A 19,166-nucleotide genomic window follows, 5' to 3' on the forward strand; every position below is an offset into this window, starting at 1 on the left:
TCTACTTGATAAGGTTCTGCCTGCAAAACCCAAGAAGATCTGTTGACTTTCTGCAACAGACAATGGGGTATGTGAGACTGTGAAGAAAGCCTGGCTGTGTTCTATGTCTAGCACAGTATTATAAAAACTGTCACCCCTAGAACACCACTTCAGCCGTGTTTCTACAATTCACTGTGTGACAAAAAAGAATATTTACCTTTTACAATGCACACCCCTATACTAAGTTTCCCTGTAAGAGTAGAATTCAGAAAAAATTATCTGGGGTAAATAAAAAAATCTGTGTGCTTAGAAAAGAAAAACCATTCATAAAACATTTGATCACATTTACATCTCCATGCTTCCTCCAGACTATTTACAACTACTTTTCAGAACACCCAACTGAGTGTGTCGGAGCCAAAGTTAATTATTTCCATATTCAAATACAAGAGTACTGATCTTCTATACTATTATAAGCATAAGAGCCAATAAAAAGTGCCAAAGACAGAAAGCAAGGTGGGAAAATAACCTTCCTTCCCATAAGTCTTCTCTGCTTCAAGAGAGACCAAGCAGGCTGGTTTCAAAACAAGAGCAAGTGATATCACCAAACAAAAGCAGATTTGAAAGGTGAGCAAACCCCACAAGCCACAGAGTCATTATTATTGTGTCGACAGCACACTTGTTAAAAATGTATATTTTAATTTTCTGTATTGCTTAAAGGTCCCAATTTGCCCAGGGATCTAGCTAAGCTGCCATTTTCTACCACGACACAGTCTAATCTTTATTTAATGGATTTAGCATCTATCTTCACTAGAGTGGTCTCTAAGGGGAAGGGGAGGGGAGTATGAAGGGGCATGAAGAGATGATCAGGGCCCCCCTCTCCTTCATCCATCCGGCGCTCATGTTTGTGTTCAAAATTCAATTACCTCCTTATTGATACTTCACAGAGATATTTAAGCTGCAAACATGAAGCCCTGATTTCCCAGGGGGCCATGCCCCTCTCTATTTCACTGCTCTGCTTCCCCCAGGGTGAATTCCTGAGGCGTCCATATTAATAGGTAATCAGTCACAATTCATTTATTAAACAGCTAGCAAGGTTTATCAGCCTGCCCTGATTAGCCGGAAGAAGCCACTGAATTCCTAATTTATTTATGGAAATATAAGTGTCTTTTTGAATTCCATTCATGAAAGACAGGGGTGTCATGGGTCTGGCACGCTGAATTTTAGCAGGGAAGCACCAGGCAACCTGGACACTGAGGACTTTGCTACATCAGCCTGGTAAACCCACTGTGGTGACCCCAGCATGACAAGAGATTTAGACCAGAACCTCAGACAAGGATTCACAAGCCAGCTCTTCAGAGAGTAGGCACTGCCACCCATTGCAGCTAGAGAATTACCATCCACTGATGGCTCAGTGTGTAGAATGGCTCAGTGTGTAGAGCCATCAGTGCAACAAAACTAGGTCAAAATAACAAAGAAAAAAAGATGCATTTTCAAAAGTTTGAATGAAACATTCAGATCAGTGCTGAAAACAATTGCCAGGTAACATTAATACATGCATTTACAAATGAAGTTCAGCTTTTTGAAAACTGCATACTGTTACAACCCTTACATTATTTCTGCTATAATAATTTCAACTAAACTTTTTTTAAAATGGAACACCACTACTGTACATTCAAACTCAGATACAGAAAGTCAGTGATGCTGCTGATTACCAAAAAGTGAAAATGGCTAAAAACAATTTTAAAAGTAATTTCTCTATTTTTTAAAAAAGAGATACAGAGTACTCAGTAAAAAACAGACCTTGAAGTGAAAAGACTTATACATTCACTGAATACACCTTAAGGCAATTAGAATACAGCTTCATATAAAATAAAGCTTATATACACGAGCCTCTGAAGGTTCAAGGCTACCATTGGTGAAAAACTATTTTTATCCCTGTCAGCTGTGCAGTGATCTCCAAAGCTCATATGCACCTGAATTTTACCCACTATAGCTACTTAATTGGAACACAATTAGGAATGGAAGACTACAGAAAATGTTTATTTCCTTTTTCTTCTTAACACAAATTTGTACTAAGTAACTTTCAATGTGTCCCCATCTGCCTCTGGTCACTTTCCTGAATAGCACTACAGGGAAGTAAACAGAGATAAATACAGTAAATACAGGGATTGTATGTTCAGATGCTCTGAAGGAGGTGGATGTCCTTCACACAGATGCAGTAGCCAAAAGGCTATTTTTGATTAATTCTTTCCTAAAATATTTAGATCTCAAATCTGACAGGATTTAACAATATATAATGTTACATGAAATATAGATAGAGGCATGTTTAAACATATTGAGAGCATTTCTGTTCTGAGACATCTTATGAGACATTTTGTTTAGCAACTTCAGTATTCTGATCATGCTATTAACTGACTACAAAAGTATTCAAAACTAACAAGTCAAAGCATAAAGAGCATGCAGATGCCACTCCACAATACTGTATCTCACAAAAATATTTCAGTTCAATCACAATTACTTGAAAATATACTTCAAAAAACACGCCAAAATCTTGTGTAGATTAAAACTGGCTATGCCTATATCCTCTGAATTTACAAGCACAAGCTCAATAGTTACACAAAAGGTTTTAATTTAAGATTCCATTACACAAAAATTGCAGTGGTGCATTAAAACATATAAAATCCCCACTTCAACTGAACTAGTACAACCCATAACCTTAAATACAAAATATATTATTTCTTCTCAAATTACAGTGGTGAGAGATGAAAAGATGTAGTACATGCAATAAATACATCCAAAATGCTCAAACACTCATTCAGACACTCAGGAGGACTGAATGTTTGAATTCATCTACAGCCAGAACTTGTATGTTGCAGGTGTTTGAAGTCAAGGATGGCATGGGGACACGAATCCTGGAAGTATCTTTTTTCTGCCTGAAAAAGTAGTCAATAGCTTAGTTGTTATTAGTGTGTGTTTTCCGCAAATAACGGTGATTCCGTGTATTTTTCCTACTATGAAATGTAGTTCCTAGAAGAAGGAAAAAGACACAGAATCTACATGAAAGATTTCTCAATACCTTTCCTTCACTGTATAAGGAGGATGTTCAGGCTGGCACAAGAGGCAGACACCACAGGATTTTACAACACACCCAAACATCTAATCAAGTTGTGGCTCTCAACAGCCAGTTTCTGCAGCCCTCATTGCTTGGGGAACTGCAAATGCTACCAATGAAAATAAAACAACCTCTTCCTTTCCTGAGTCTATCCATACTTCACCTTTTCCCCCTTCAGCAGTAAATTCACAAGGGTGATTTTAAACAAGGGCTTTGCAGAATACACAAGATAGAACTCACCATAGAGCAGGTAAAATAGGACACTCATACATGTTTCCACTGGGAAGCTCACTGAGCATCAAACTCAGTGTTATTTTCACTCCCTCAATATGTAAGCTCCTTATCATGCAGAACACTGCAGCACTGTCCATAACAGACATCCAACCCATGATGCCCAAAGGTGCTGCAAAATGTAAGCTGCAATCATGTTGCAGTTATTTCTAGTCTAGACAGATGTTATTTCTAGTCTTGTAGTTTTCACAGATGTTACTCCTAGTTATTTCTACTTTTCACTGCTTTCAAAACACAACTGAGTGAAAGTAATGCAACACTGGCACATATACAGAAAAAAAAAACCCTACAAAACTATCAGAGAATAAAATTTACTATTACAACAGAGAACACAACATTACAATCTTTAACTGCTTGACTGATTTTCAGATCAACCGGTTTAAAGTCCATTTTAATGCAACCAAGTTTGATATAGTTACTGAGCCAAACCCAGCATACCACTGCCCACCCACCAAGCAGAACTGGAATTCATGTCCCTGTATAGCACTCAAAGGGTTTTAAAATAAAACCAGAAGTATTACCAGAAGATACTCTTTCCTTTCTAAAGCCATCACAGAACTTGAGGACAAGCACCTATTACTCTGCTGAAAATTATCCTTCATACTTTCATCCTGTCCCATCTTGTCCTCCATCTTATATGTTTATTTCCAATTCTCCTGAAACAATGCCATATATACTTTTAAGGCTACTACAGTAACAAACTGCATGATTACAAAAAAGCCTGGGATGATTATCTTCTCTCTTTTGTCTTGCACAGTCAGTGCCAGCAACATCATACTCTTAGTGACTTCATAAGGAACATCACAAACTGCACACACAAAAATTACTTCCTCCACTACTTAAATCCTGTAACTTAAGTGTCAGACATTTACAGGCAGAGTACAACATAGTTCAGAATAAAAATGAGACTCTTTAATTGACACCGGAAAAAATTAGATTCTAATTGCATATGCTATATTTTGCTGATGACAATGAGGTTAGCACTTGCAAAAAAAGTGTTATGAGTTCCTTAACAACCAACAGGTTATTAAGACCTTTGTCATATAAGTGATTTGAAATGTGACATTTCCAACAGCAGAGAGCCCTCTAGAGCTACCATGGGATAACAGTTCAGCAACCCTCCAGGAGAAGGGCACTAATACTGCTTAATGCAACACCTGGGCTCTTCACAGATTCCCCTCCACCAAACCCGATTCTACCTGGTTCAGCAGAACAGAGCTCAAACCCCACAGTGAGAAAACAAAACTCACATTTTAATTTGAAGAATATGACAGCTAATATTTATTGTATTGCCAGTAAACTTGGAAAGCTTTGAAGTGTAATAATAGGTTTGGGGAAAGTTGTGCAAGGACTTAGAGATACTTATTTATAATACATATGTTTCTAAAAAATCACCAAATACCTGAAAAGCAAAATTTTACATGACAGTGCATAGTGACACCAAAGTAATTGTCACTTTGTGAAGTTTAAACAATATGTGGATATATCCCTCATAGCACAAAAAGCTCTCCATATGAAAATGCCCTATCAATGTAAAATAACTTATACACAGAAAATATATTCTGCTGAACTTATAATAAAGTTTACAAGCTTTCACTAAAACAGTGCTCAAAAAATACATAAATGAAATCTACTTAATCAGTTATTAGATGTCTTTCAATTACCTCCACTCTTGTGCTTCTGCTGTAGCAACCAATCAGTACAACTAAATTACAAACTGAAAATCTCTTCTTACACAGCATGGAGTTTCCTATTCCCACCTCCACAATTACAGTACAAGTTGTAAGATAAATTACAAGAAAATAACTGAACTGTATCTTTTAGCTTTACTGTCAAGACGTACGACTGCAAAAAACAGTAAGCACAACTTTATTATCTCCTCATTGTGACCAAAAATAGAGAGAATAAATTTACCCATTTTCTCAGAACCAAAACCCATTGAAGCATATAATTTTGTGACTGACAACCAAATTACAGCACACCAACCACAGGTTTGGATCCACATTTTAAGAGCCTAAGTTAACCACTTAAAGTTATGAGCTTAACTTTCTGCACATTAATTCATCAGACTTAATTATGATACAAGTTTGCAGTGTGCTTAGGGAACAACAATCTCTTGGACACTTTAAAGAAGCCACAAACAGCCTTCAAACATGCTTTCATGGGGAAGTATAAAGTAATGTTTTATTACCAAAATAAATTTCTAAGAGCCAACACTTCACTGGAGGGGGGAGATGAAGAACAAACTTCCAGTGAATATGATAAGAAGAGGTAGTATGTCTACTCTCCCGGCAACAGCATCAAGCTTCCTTTTTTGATCTCCAGCTAGAACTCAAAAAGCCACAGCAAAACCTTCCTCTAGAGACAGAGGCAATTCAAAACATCTCAGCACTCTGACAAATTCATGTTAGGAACCTGGAAGTCAGGAGTACAGTACCCTATTGGGGCTATTTTTGTCTCAGGCCCACTGCTCTATTCAACAATGCACTTCTAAATAAGAATATTTTTAGAACAAAAATCACTCTGTTTTACATAAATTGGTTATTCCTCTGCCCTAAACTCACAAAATCTCATGCCATAAACTCCAGTCATATTGGGACACATGGATATGCTATGTTTTTACAAGATTTTTATTCTATTGTACATTCAGTTTTCAATGCCTAAGAAAATGCAAATAGCTGTCATTGCTTCCATGCTATTAACAGCAGCAATCCTTCAGTATTGTTAAATAAAGTTATTATCTTCTTTAAGAATCAAGTACAGTCTTTGTGCATCACGAAGACAAGGCTTAAACATGAAAGAAAAGGTACATTCAGGTGTAATCTGTTGCACATGCCTGTGCAGACACTGAGCAGGTCCATACCAAGACTAAGGCAGAGCAAGAACATCCAGTCATGGAAACACGTCAGGACAGTAACTACATCTGTACACCAAGGGTCCTAGCAGAGTCCTCAGCTCCTTTTCCTTATCCCCTTCAAATGTGTATTTCTGCAGGAGATGTATGGGAACTAGTTATGAAAGTCAAGCAATTAAAAAGCATTTCTGAGGTATTCATGGGACTGTACCAGCCACAAGTGCCTGACAGCTCTGCATGTGTGAAAGTCCCTGGAGAGCCATCACACTTCAATTACTATCACTAACATTAGTCATTATCAGGCTGGCTTCAGTCCCTGGGGAAGGCAGCTTGTGATGACAATATCCAGCCTCTCCTTGTAAAACAATTCATTAGGCAAAGCAGAACAGCTGGGGCAGCCACGTGGATGTCTGCAGAGTGGCCCCCCCACTGGGACCTGCAGCCCCCCTTTTCCTTTTGGACGGGGCAGCCACTGCCCCCATGACAGCTGTAAAAGCCTCTGGGGACACTTCAGGTTTAATCAGTGCTCCTTATACTCAGGGGAAGCATTTGATTGCAAACTTAAACTAATGGCACTCAGAAGGTTACAACAATCATCAGATAAGAGGCTTTAGGGCATTTTTATCTTGTTCTAATGCTCACAAGTTAATGAAGCAATAAGAGACAGATACTATCAGACTTGGTCTAGCAACATTGTAAAGATGGGATGTTCAAAGCTGCATTTACTGCAGATGCAAGAGGTAAGGTGGCAGGTTCACTATTGATCTTATAGAAGACTTCATGCTCAGAACGACTAAAACCACTCAATAAAGTGACAAAATGCTTGGCAAATTTTCACATACCCTTGTATGCATTATCACTCCAAAATTAAGAAAACTGAAGAGGAATATAGCAAATGAAACAGGTAAATAACCTCTAGCATTAGAACAGATACAGACTAATAATTTCTAACCTTTATGCTGCTTGCAAATAGAAATCCTTTTATATATACATAATGTCTGCAAATGGCTGAGAACACCCTTGCTTTTCTTAGCTACCCTGCTTGGGTCCAGGCTGAAAAGTATTTGATACTGGGATCTGTTTTATTATCATATTCTCATTTTAATTTTGATGACCGACACGATATTCTAATGATACCTTCCTGTGGCATGTAACAGCAGCAAGCAGTGGGAAACAACAAAAAGCAGCACACAGCAAAGGATACTTAACAATAAATGCTTTATATACTGTTTTTTAAAATTCATTATTTTTTCAATGCCAAGTTAACATGAACTCCACCTTACAGCTGGGGAGATAGGAAAAGGCATGTAAGAAAACAGATAAACGAACCAAGCAGAAGAAGGGTAGTACCAGAAACTGAGCCAAGTCTCCAAAGTCACACTCTAGTGAGATTTTTCACTAGGATCAGCTGCTGCTCTGCAAATAAGTCCAGCAACCCATACTGTGGAAGAAAATTCTCTCTTCACTCCTGCCAGAAGCCAAAATTTACAGGAAAACGTTTCAGACAGAGATGGCACAGGGATAATCTTTCCAGTGTCTTTAAATGCAGAGTAAATGTTCTAGTAACACAGAAGTGGGAAGTTTTAATTAAATAAAGACATAAACAGTAAAAGATGTTTAAATAATAAATACAGACCAGTTGTAAACGTTCAAGAGTCCCTGCTAGAATGACTCCTGAGATTTGTTTGGCATTTTTGTGTTTTTAAATTATAATGGAAAAATGCACATAACCTTATGCTTGATCAAAGTTTTCCCCATCCTCAATTTCCCCACTGACAGTAGTCTACAAGTTATCCTGTCAGAATGAGAGTAGCAAAAAATAGGCTTCTGACAGTATAATGTAAGAACATTTTGTTTGTAGTCATGTTTCTTTCTGTGCCCAGCATGCGGCAGGTAGAAATGCTTTAATGTGACAGCCCATTTCTTTACTTTTGTGGCTAAAAGCTCTTCAGTCAAGCCCCATTGACCCTCTACTTGTCTAGACAGACGAGGATAGTTTCACTGTTCATTTCAGCCAAGACACACAAGAATCTCTGCGTATGCTGAGGACCAATTCTCCTATTCTGCTTAGTTGTACTGAATGGACTTCATCTCCCTAGGCACAAAAATGGGCTCTACAGCCCACACAGCACAGACTTGTAATCAGCTCTGTCAGTGAAAGTATTTGAAAGTCCATTCATCATGCCCCCCAAAGCCTAAAAACCACCACTGTGACACAGTCTTAAGTTTTCTCTTCCTAATCAGCTGCTCCCATACAGGGAAATCATAAAGTTGCACCTTGCCTAAAGCTCATAAGCTGAATTGTTTGGTGCTGTGGGGAATGCAGGCTTCAAATGCACTCCTAGTCCTAGAAAGAGATCTTAGATCACAGAAAGATGGAATCAATGCATTAATGGGGTTATAAGGGCTCAGCAGGTCTCCTGGTCAAAGTAGGGTCAATTATGAGGTCACATAATGCTGCTTAAAGCTTTATGGAGTCAGGTCTGGAAAACCTCCAAGAACAGAAAATGCAGAACTGGTTACTGCACAATGTGTTCCACCACTTCAGTAACCAGTGCTAATATTCCAGATGTCTTCGCAAAGCACAAACTGGTGTGTGGAGTAGCACACCAAAAATGGCACAGAAGTTAATGGTGATGAATCAGATGACTGATTTCACTGTCTTCAGAGCAGTTTGGTCAGTTGGTTTTCAGATTAATCAGATTTCTTTCTCTTCTCTCCCCCACTAACAAGGAAAAGGCTCCCTTTTCTTAACCACAGCAAGTATCTAGAACAACCTTTACACTACCAACATAAATTCAAAAACTCTTTTCCAGAAAGGATCAAACCATTGCAGAATTTCTTCCTACTACTGAACAAACTATAGGAGACAAAGAGGACTTTCACAAGAGACATTCCTAGACATTAATACCAGGGTACAGGAAATGTTTTGTGTGAGGTTTTTTATTGGTTTGGTGGTTTTATTTTGTTGTTCGTGTTTGTTGGTATTTGTTGTCCCAGGTTTCTTTTTGGTGGAGGCAGAGGTGGTATTTTTGTCTTTTTTTAATAAAGCGAGTAATACATCCTGGCTGAAGCACCTATCAGAGGTAACCTTTGTTTTAATAAAATCAGATTCACAAACTCGGTATGGGCACGTAGAAAAGGTGAGGAAGACGACAAGAGAAAAGGAAAAAAAACCCACATGTCAATAAAGATTGGGTAAAAAGCATCTCATCAACTCAGCTTTTATTTAGAATTTAGCTGTTGCATTGAGCATCACTCACTTCAACAGCAATTACCTGCCAGCTTTTGGGCCACTCAGCATGTGAACCTCATACACATAGCTTTGGAAACTCAGTTATCAGAGCTAGATGGGACCCTACCACTAGAAAAAGTCCCTGTTGTACTTCCAACTTCAGGCTCTGGAATTAACCATGCAATGGCACGTGTCATTTTAGCATTTCTAACACTTCTACACCTAACCACATTTTAAAGCTATCTACCCAATCAGAGAGTTTACATTGTCTATGATAATCTCCCTTTGGTAAGAGGTGTCAATCAGAATTAGAAAAATGCAATCAGCTGCATTTGGCAGTCTCTGAATACCTAACATAATGGAAATTTGGGGGTTTACAGTCACTTTGGATATTTGAAAATAATTCTGAGGTTAAATAATTATCTTATTATGAAAAAAATTAAGTCACAGACAAAAAATCCAATCCAAATTGTAGAATTTAACAAAAGAAGATTCCACATAGACAAGTATCTACAACAGGCATCAAACAGAAAGTACAAATACAGAGGAATTGTAGAAGTTTGAATTTCTAACACATAGAGGAGAGTTTTCGAGATTTTTTTTTTCCTTTTCTCAAACTTCAAAAGTATACACCTCCTTCTGCAGCAATCAGGATAATCAATGCCTGGAGACTATGATGATGCATTAGTACTCACCATCAATGTCCACCACAGCATCTTTCCCTAAGAGCAAGGGAAGGGCAAGGCAAAGGTGCAGAAATTTCTTGAAACTTAGAGAAATATTCATTCTACTTTACCAGCAGACAGAGAACACTCTAAGGATTCATGCAGTATTTCTTTCCATATATGACAGTTACCTAGACACAACATTTGTTTTATGGTAAGAATGCACCATTTATGCATATGGGTAGAATCACATCTGATATCATCAGTATACTGTCTCTCTCTGATTTTATATTTAAGAATAACCTGAACCTGCCTTTTTTTTTTTTTTCTTGCACACAGAGGGCAACTCAAATACGCACTCTTTAAAAAAAAAAACCAAAACAAAACAACAATAGCAGCCATGGTCCAAACTCAATTTTTATCCTCACCACCGCAACCTAATCTCCTGGCACGTTAATGCAAATCAAAGCGAACACTTCTCTGACACTGGTAGCAAAGCGTGTTCCTCTCCCAAGAGAGACCTGTAAAACAGGACAGTCACTGACAGCAGCACAATTACTGACACAGATACAGACTTTATGGACATGTTTATCTCTGCTGTAAATCCACACTCTCTCTCCACTCCGATTCATGAGTCATAAAGAAATTGCAGATAATGAAAAAGTTGGAGAAATTTACAGCATGTCGGAAACCTCAGACAGCCAGAAGAAATTAAAGAGCTGACTGAGGATAAATCACACAGGTACAATTAAAACTTCCTATGCCTCCTGCACTTCCAAACTGGGGCACAAGCCAATGGAGATGATGAAAAGTTGAGGTCATGACTTCTCTGACTGTAATAATTTCTTAACTACCTACATGTCAGAATTAGCCAATTCACAGGTCATGTATGAATGGCAATTTCAGGCTGGCATTCTGATGTCTCGCTCTTCCAACAGGAGGTGCCCCAGAAAAATCTTGCCAGTAAATAAACCACCCAGCAGACAGTATAAGGAAAGGTGATTTCCTTGTCCCTCTGCAGATGCAGAGTATCTCTTACCACAGCAATGTACATGAAAATGAAGCGGTAGATCTACAGTGTGGGAGGAGAGTGTAAAAAGAATCAGGAGAAAGGCCAAGGTTTCACATGGAAATCATAGCACCTTGGATATCATGGTGACAAGTCATATAAACATCTTAACAGACAATTTAAGTGTTCTTTTCACCTCTCTGAAACAATCAAATAAGGCCCAAGAATTACTACAAATGTAAACAGAAAACAGCCTCCATGATTTTCCTACTGTGAAAAACTAAACCAACCATTTCAGCTGATGGTGAGCTCCTAAAACTCTCTGTGATCATCTCCTAACCCAAAAATGAACCATCGAAAATGTAAGACATTCTATGGGAGAAGTCTACTAACTCTGCTAAGTAACTCCTCAAGCTATGTATTACAGAAATCCAGTGTTCAAAGAGCATATTTTTGCTGTCCAGATGTAAAACTCTGCCTTCGAGCTTTGAAGCACATGAAGTATACTATTTCACACAAAGTCCTTGCCAAACACAGTACTAAATAACAAAATAAGTGAGAAGTATGCTTTCAAGCAAAAATGAAACATGATAGATTCACTTGGCAAGGCAGGGAATGCAGAAAACTAACCAAGAAAAAAATAGTTGCTACAAAGAAAATTCTAAGTAGAGCAGAAATAAGTGAAGCATACACATTGCAAACTGCTTCTTCCTATGCAGGACAGTTCACCTTGCAAGTAAACAAATCATGTATTTTGTTTAAGAACAAAACAACCACTGGTAGACAGGGTTCTCTCCCAAGCTCACCATATTTAGAACAATGTAGGCAATCCAAAACATATTTTCTTCCATCATGTTACAGATTAATACAGGCACATAAGCAGTAGATGCACAGTACTTGTGGAGATGCCAGCTTTTAACAAGGAAAAAGAGGGCATCCTCCTCACTCTTTTGTCAGCAGTCAAGGTGGTAAAACCACTGCCATACCTTTGTAATAGCTGCACTGAGACTGCTGTGGGATGTAGACCCAAATCACATGCCACTCGTTCACTTTATTTCCTTCTTGCCTCTCCAAAGGCAGTTCCCTTCTCCAGCTCCACCACAACACATTAGTCTTAATTCCCCAAGGAAACAGAGTTAATGTTACAGAAAGAGTCTGCTCTTCTACACAGTTCCAAAACCTCATTTTGACTAGTAAGAAACCATAAGAGTCCAATTCACTTTTCCATGCAATTCTCCAGACTACATAGAGTGGACATACAGCTGTTACTAAAATGGATCACCAAGAGATTTCAAAAGATGTCATAAGACATATTAAAACATCCTTTACTTACACATCTGTTCATATATTAGTTTCCTACAAATGTAAGAATCTGAAACATTTTGTTGGAAACAACTGTGCATACACACCAGAAAGGGCACCAGGCAACTGTAATGTAGAAATGAGGCTATGTTCACACATGTAAAGTAAGGCTTCTGAGCTTAAAAAGGCTCTGTATTGCCAGGGCTAAAGAAAAAGTGGTTATGATCAGAAAATATTTTTATCTGATCAATTACATCATTGGTAGAAGCCTATTTGGGTACAAAGGCCAGGTGTTTTGCATGGAGCCTAAAAACACTGCATGTTCATGCTACATGAAGACACTCCTAGGCAAGCCAGTCTAAAATCTAATTCACAAAAAAGGAAAAAGATATTTCAGTTAAAGGATACATTATCTTCCCTCATTTCCTTATTTTGATTCTAATTCAGCAACTTTGTACAAAGTAAGTTCAAGTGTAGCAACTGTCATGCCCTGTCTTGTAGTTTAATAGATAAATTCAGTCCACCAAAGATGGAGCCCAGTTTAAAGGTATCCTACCTATGATCAGCATCAAAATAAGGTAAAACAACCCCCACCATCCAAAATTCAATGACAAGAGCAGCCTGCAAGGATCACTGGCAGAACTAAGGGTCTGTGTTTAAAAATCCTATAGTTAAATCCTGATGAACTGCTCTGCCCCTCCAAACCTACAAAAAAAGCTGAACTTGCAGGCAAGAGATCACAACAGACAGCATTTATCTGAAATGAAAAATGAAAACCCAAAGACTACCAATCTAAGGGAAAATGGTGATCCATATATAGCTTGGAATTCAAAAGGACTCCTTTATGATTTTCCAGAAATTTCAGAGGCTGCTGAGGTTGCAGAGGACTACAATTCAAAACCAAGGACAGCTTAACTTGAGAGCAAGGTAGTTGTTTCTCATTCATGTGCCCATCCATCTCTTGCTGTCTCTGGAAGAGTCCCTCCATTACAGGGAACCCTCAGAGATTTCTGGTAGTGGTTGCTTAACTACCAGGCAGTTTAGCCTATTACTAAAATAAATAATATCCATTGTCAAACAAAAGGTTCTTCCAACCCACCATCCTGACTGACATGCCAATAGCAAACGTCTATAGAAGAGTGTAAGTGCAGGGAGGCACACAGCTGTACCTGCATAGTAATCTCTCTCTGCTTTCTGCATCTCCAAGATGTCCAAGCCAGTGAGGACTTCTCAGCATCCCGGAAGCATTTATCTTCCAATCATTTTCCTCATTATTGAGTGAGAAACTCCATGCCCACAAGCTCCAGTGGTGATGTGTTCCAACTTCAATGCACAACAGAAGCATCTCCTCATGCCTGTCCCAACACACTCTTATTCTCTCCGGCTCACGTACCATGAGAGTGAGGAGTCATTCCCTATTCACACTTTCTCTGCATTAGTGTTTTACAGATCTTTTTCACATACTATATCAGCTGTTTCTCTCCAGGCCAAAAAACCCTGGCCATTTACTTATTCTTCATATTAAAGAAAACGATCACTGACTGACTAAACCTGAAATGGCTTTTCCTCTACCAGTCTGGTGCTACAAGATGACCAATCTTTTGCTGTTCATCTGCAATCTCCCAGGTCACCCAGGTCTAATCTGTGGGCCCTTGATCAAACAGCTCTTCCACTGCACTCTTTTTTTTAAATTTGCTTGAACATATGTGGAAAATAAATTGGTGTTACAAAGAAAATGGGAGCAAAGTTGCTAGAACCTGCAGCTAGCCAGGGTGCACAAAACCATGGGAAATTATAAATAAGGAGACTTGGTTGAACATGTTCGGGAACTGTCTCATTGCTCCTGAAAGAGTATGAGGATTTGACATTGGATAATACAGTTATTCCTAATTTTACAACAGGAACGTCACAAACTATCTTCAAATAAAAATTGATTCTAACACAGGAGATTACACTAGCAAAAATCACTGAGAGGGAAATTATAAATGATATTCATATCTGTTTGGTCAGTTATCCCACATTTTCTAATATTTAAGGCACAGATAGCACAAGGCATCATTACCTTCACAAAGATATTGGGCTTTAAGAAGAACAGGCTTGGCAGGACTCGCACTGACGGTATCACTGGAGCTGTGATACCACAGTGGCCAGATAACCATTCTGCATTAGTGAGATTTTATAAACACGGCTGTGATACCAGCTGTCTGTATTTACATTTCAGGACTTCTGAACCAGTATTGCAGGTGTTATCTGAAAAATATCAGAGAGTCACAGGGAAACAAGAGCAGGGCTTTCAAAAAGTCCCTGGACAACCACATTCCTTCCGTGAGAGAGTGCTTTTCCCATTCTCCGATCCTACATATCTGTTACTTTTATACATAAGTTTTTGTTCTGTTATGGCAAAACCCAAACTTTTAGGCTTTTTGTATGAAAAACATTTTTCTCTTTGTATGTAGTTCTCAGATACATCTTTCTATATACATATATCCCAAAGGACGGCAGAGCATATCTTTAAATGCATGGAGTTCATCATGCCAAATCCATTAATTCAGATCTCAATTCTAATGTTGCAACAATACCTCAATAAATGAACTTTTCAAAAGATATCCAGTCCCACAGCACTCTGCCTAATGAATTCTAATGCAAAATTGATGTGAAGTATGTTGTGAACTGGGTGTAAGAATAAAAGATTTCACAACATGATTGCAATGTCACTCAATAGCTACATTTTTCATGGAGTGCTGCAGGAATCACCCTGGTCCTGCACAGTATGTAATTAATAGCTTGGATTAAAATAAAAGTCTTTGAAAACATGAAGGATTTGAGGTGGGATCTAGAACAGAAGAGTTGGAAGGAAAAGTAAGTTGCTAATACAATGAAGCAGAATTGTCTCTCAACTTCACTGCTGATGAAACACTTGAAAATACCATAAAAAAAAAATGGTGCACATTCTGAAGAGAAAATATGTCACAAAAAAGAATCCTGGGAAGAACAGCTTCAAACCATAACTGAAATGTCAAGAGTTCTATAAAAAAGCAAGAGGAGGGAGGCCTCATGCTGCCATCTAGAGGAGACTGGTCAGCAGCGGGTTTTGTCTGCTTTTGACAGCCAGTTTCAATGAACCAGCCAAGTCAAGACGGGACTAGTAAACTTCAGTATAGAAATATAACTAAATCCAAAATATTCAAGACAAACCACAAGTCCCTTAATTTTATTGAACAGATCTTCTGGATTTTTTTTCTTGTTCTCTCACTTATCTAAGTCCATAAAAGAAAATAACCTAATGATAGTATTAGGAAAAACAGTTCTGAGCAGCTTCTGTTCAAATTCCGCAACTAATGTTTGATAATAATTTCCCAAAGATAAATGTATATTATGACACAGAAAGTATTTAATGGATTAGAGTGTAAAGGAAAACTGCCTTCAGTAACAAGAGGTTATAAGCATGGAAACTTTCCATAAAGCTTGAAAATTCAAGACTTAAGTTATAACTGTTGAGCCTCAGATATTTTGGTTTTGTCTTTACATATACACTCGTTCTCAGTAAAATAAATGGAAACACATGCAACAAATATTGCACATGCAGTAGGGAAACAAACACCTCCATGGCTTTACTGCAACTCAGGCTCTGCTAAAGTCCATTTAGCAGAACAACACTGTCTGACATCAGAGCCTACAACTTAACTGAGAAAGCCAATCATCAGCCAATCTTTGCATTTACTCAGTTTTACAATGTTATACTTTAACTTCGACTCTGCTAAATGCTTTACACAGTCTTAACAGATGTTAGCATTGAAAGTAAAATAAACTTGAAGTGTGTTTTAAAAAGCTTAATAATTTGTTATTAAGAATGCATTAAGCTATCCTGGGTTTGCAGTCAGAAAGACTCTAAAGGTTTATTACTAAGTTGTGTTATCCACTGAAAGGAAGGTGAAAGACTTGAAATTTTTGGTGCTTTGTGTATTAGCCCAAGAGAAATTACAGCCAAGGTCTATGTTAGAGCTTAACTAAACAGAAAAAAATAAATGTGTTGGTATGTATGGGTAGCATTAAAAACAACTCCACAATTCTCTTGAAATCCCCAAAGCTGGATCAACCTGTTAACAAGAGTCCTAAATGAGACAATGAAAGGAGCTCTTTCTTCAAAAAAACCACAGTAAGAGTTGGCTGTTTGCAATTGGGATGAAGGTCATCTTTATTACTCAATGACATCACTTCCCACCATAAAATGAGTGTAGAAAAAAGTAACAGCTACAGAAGCAGAAAACAGTCTGAACAACAAAGTGACAGGAGAATCCTATACACAAATGCAAGTTTCACTGTGGAGGAAGTGCATGAAATTTGAGAGAAGTACTGCCACAAGTATTCTGAGAAATACCTTCAGTATTCTGAGTGAGAAATTTAGCAAAGTGACCTGATTTATTTAAGACAATGTTAACTCAGGAACAGAAGTCTCTATGCCACTGGGTAACACCAGACTGACATACATTTTCCCCCATGCATGTAGGCTGTAAGTTGGAGATGTAAGATCATTCTCTCATTCTGTTACAGGAGGTCACTAACTGTCAAACACTTGGAAAATCTGCCAACATACTTTTCCAGCTACAAATGTACAAGCACATGCTTTAGTGGAAAGATTTGCAATGCAGTCAGTCACATCTGTGTACAGCACTTACATTCATCCAGTCCCAACTGATAAGCCAGGTTCTGCAGGCCACGAACTTTTTCCATCAGGTTAGCCGTAGTGAGGCTCCCCAACTCTTAAGAAGAGAGAAAAAGGTGAATTTTAACAGTGTCTATAGTCCTCCAATTCACTTGTTAAGAACTTCACAGAGCACTTTCAAGCCATACTTCTGTCAGGATCTGTTCCAGTGAACAGCATATGCTCAAAATTCAAGCTGACTCCACTCCTAATTTTAACGTAAGGAGAAAGACAGCCATGACTCTAGTTCATGCTTTAATCTGCCACCACTGCAGAGTAATTTGACCCATACTTTGGAAGTTCCTGCAGGTTCACATTGCAACATGAACAAGCTACATAAAAGTATGCAAGGGAATTATTTCACATTAATAATGTGAGTTCAAGCACATTTCTTGGAGAAAATCAGAAGTAATTAATCTCATTTTCCCTTTGTAGCCGTGACATGATCACACACCACCATCCGGAATCCACGAGAGGCAGAGCACGCTGAAGGATGTTTACTGCAAACTAACAACTGCAACATGCAGCAAGTGTACGTGCTGGCTAATCCTTCTATAACTTGCCCATACAGCCTCAGCACTGCATTAGAGCTCCTGGATCTGTGAGGGAAGACACACACATAGAGCATCTCTGAACAAATCAATCAACGAGTCTAAGCTACTCACCAAATGATCAGCTGAGCCCCTCCAAGAAGTTCACACTAATTCTCAAAATACAGGAGACACTCACTATACTTATACAGTGATAAAAATGGCTAAGCAAGGTGACTGAAATATACACAGCGTTACACTGCTCATTTTGAAAAAAGAGCCTGCCACTGACATCTGGATAGGCTCTAGGAAATAGCTGGTTTAATGAAAATGTCTATCATTAACAAGATAAAGAGACTTCTGAGTTGGAGATTCTGCAAATATAAAGGCTAGAGATCTCAGGCCATAGGGCCACCACCAGAACATTTAAAGAACAACTGTTTTAAGCTTCTTAAGTAAGTACTGAATTCCCATCTGCTTTGGCAACCTCAACTTCTGTTCACAATATTCATACTCACCCTTCAACATATCAATATCATCATTTTCTAATTCAGCCATCCACTTGGGAGGAGAACTTGTGATGGGCTGTTTTGAAAAAAAAATAAAACTCATAATCAGAAAAGTCTATTTTTATAATTATACAATGAAGAACGATCTGTATGGAAAACCAGTTACACTTAAAGCAAAAAATACAAGAGTGTCCTCCATAGAGACACTTTTATGTTTAATCTTGTTTTTTCCTGGACATTTTAGAGTTAAAAACAGCATACTACCAAAACGGGATCCAGAAGCCAAAAATCAGTAGGAAAAATAGGATTTTCTAAAGTTTAAAACCCTTTATTTCTTCCAAAGTATAATTCGCATCCACAGTAAATTGCATAAGATATATATTAAAAAGACATTTAAACAAAAAGGTATATTGTATCATACACTGGAGTTATTACTGAAATACGGTTCATAGAAATGTAAAGCCCTCAAGAGAACCTGCAGCTCGACCATCGCACGGAAGGAAGGAGGAGGAAACGCGAAAGGCAAAGCAGCGCTCACTCACGCTTTTGAAGGAGGCGGCGAACTCGGCAACCCCGGGCACTAGGAAGAGAAAGAGGAGGTTGGCGGGGTGTGAGCGCCTCTGAGGGCAGCACCGGCCCCCCGCCCAGCCCAGCCAGGCCCTGCAGCTGCCCCAGGGAGCTCCCCCCACCCCACCCCGCTCCGAGCTGTCAGACCCGGGGCCGCGGGCCCGCCGGACTTACGCTGCTCGGGCCACAGGTCGGGGGACGCGCGGTCCAGCTTCTCGAAGCTCAGCAGCGAGGCCTCCAGGTCGGCGCCTGCAAGAAAGAAGGGGTGAGCGGAGGGCGGGCGGGGAGCGGCGCGGGGGAGCGGCGGTGCCGCGCGGCCCTCCCGCCTCACCGTCCGCGGGAGCCGCCATGGCCGTGGCGCGCCTCACGTGACCGCCCGCGGCCGGGCGGGAGCGGCAACAAACCCCGCCC

At 39.1% G+C, this 19,166-nt stretch overlaps 1 protein-coding gene across 2 annotated transcripts in view; it reads right to left on the reverse strand.

Annotated features, from left to right (window-relative positions):
- LIN52 (lin-52 DREAM MuvB core complex component) overlaps positions 1 to 19,128 on the reverse strand; it is a 41,056-nt gene extending 21,928 nt beyond the window's left edge. Inside the window, exons 1-6 of one of the 2 annotated variants that reach the window (XM_083863506.1) lie at positions 19,087 to 19,128; positions 18,930 to 19,004; positions 18,731 to 18,768; positions 18,198 to 18,264; positions 17,124 to 17,207; positions 16,616 to 17,049 (exon numbers count right to left, since the gene is read on the reverse strand). In XM_083863506.1, the coding sequence (XP_083719632.1) occupies positions 17,006 to 17,049; positions 17,124 to 17,207; positions 18,198 to 18,264; positions 18,731 to 18,768; positions 18,930 to 19,004; positions 19,087 to 19,105 (327 nt within the window). In that variant the 5' untranslated portion in view covers positions 19,106 to 19,128 and the 3' untranslated portion in view covers positions 16,616 to 17,005. Of the gene's footprint in view, positions 1 to 16,615; positions 17,050 to 17,123; positions 17,208 to 18,197; positions 18,265 to 18,730; positions 18,769 to 18,929; positions 19,005 to 19,086 lie in introns of those variants that run through there. The other variant, XM_083863505.1, reaches the window with a different exon arrangement.
- Positions 19,129 to 19,166: the final 38 nt, after the last annotated feature.

The sequence above is a fragment of the Zosterops lateralis genome, assembly GCF_965231275.1.
Source record: "Zosterops lateralis genome assembly, chromosome: 6".
NCBI classification, from domain to species: Eukaryota; Metazoa; Chordata; class Aves; order Passeriformes; family Zosteropidae; genus Zosterops; species Zosterops lateralis.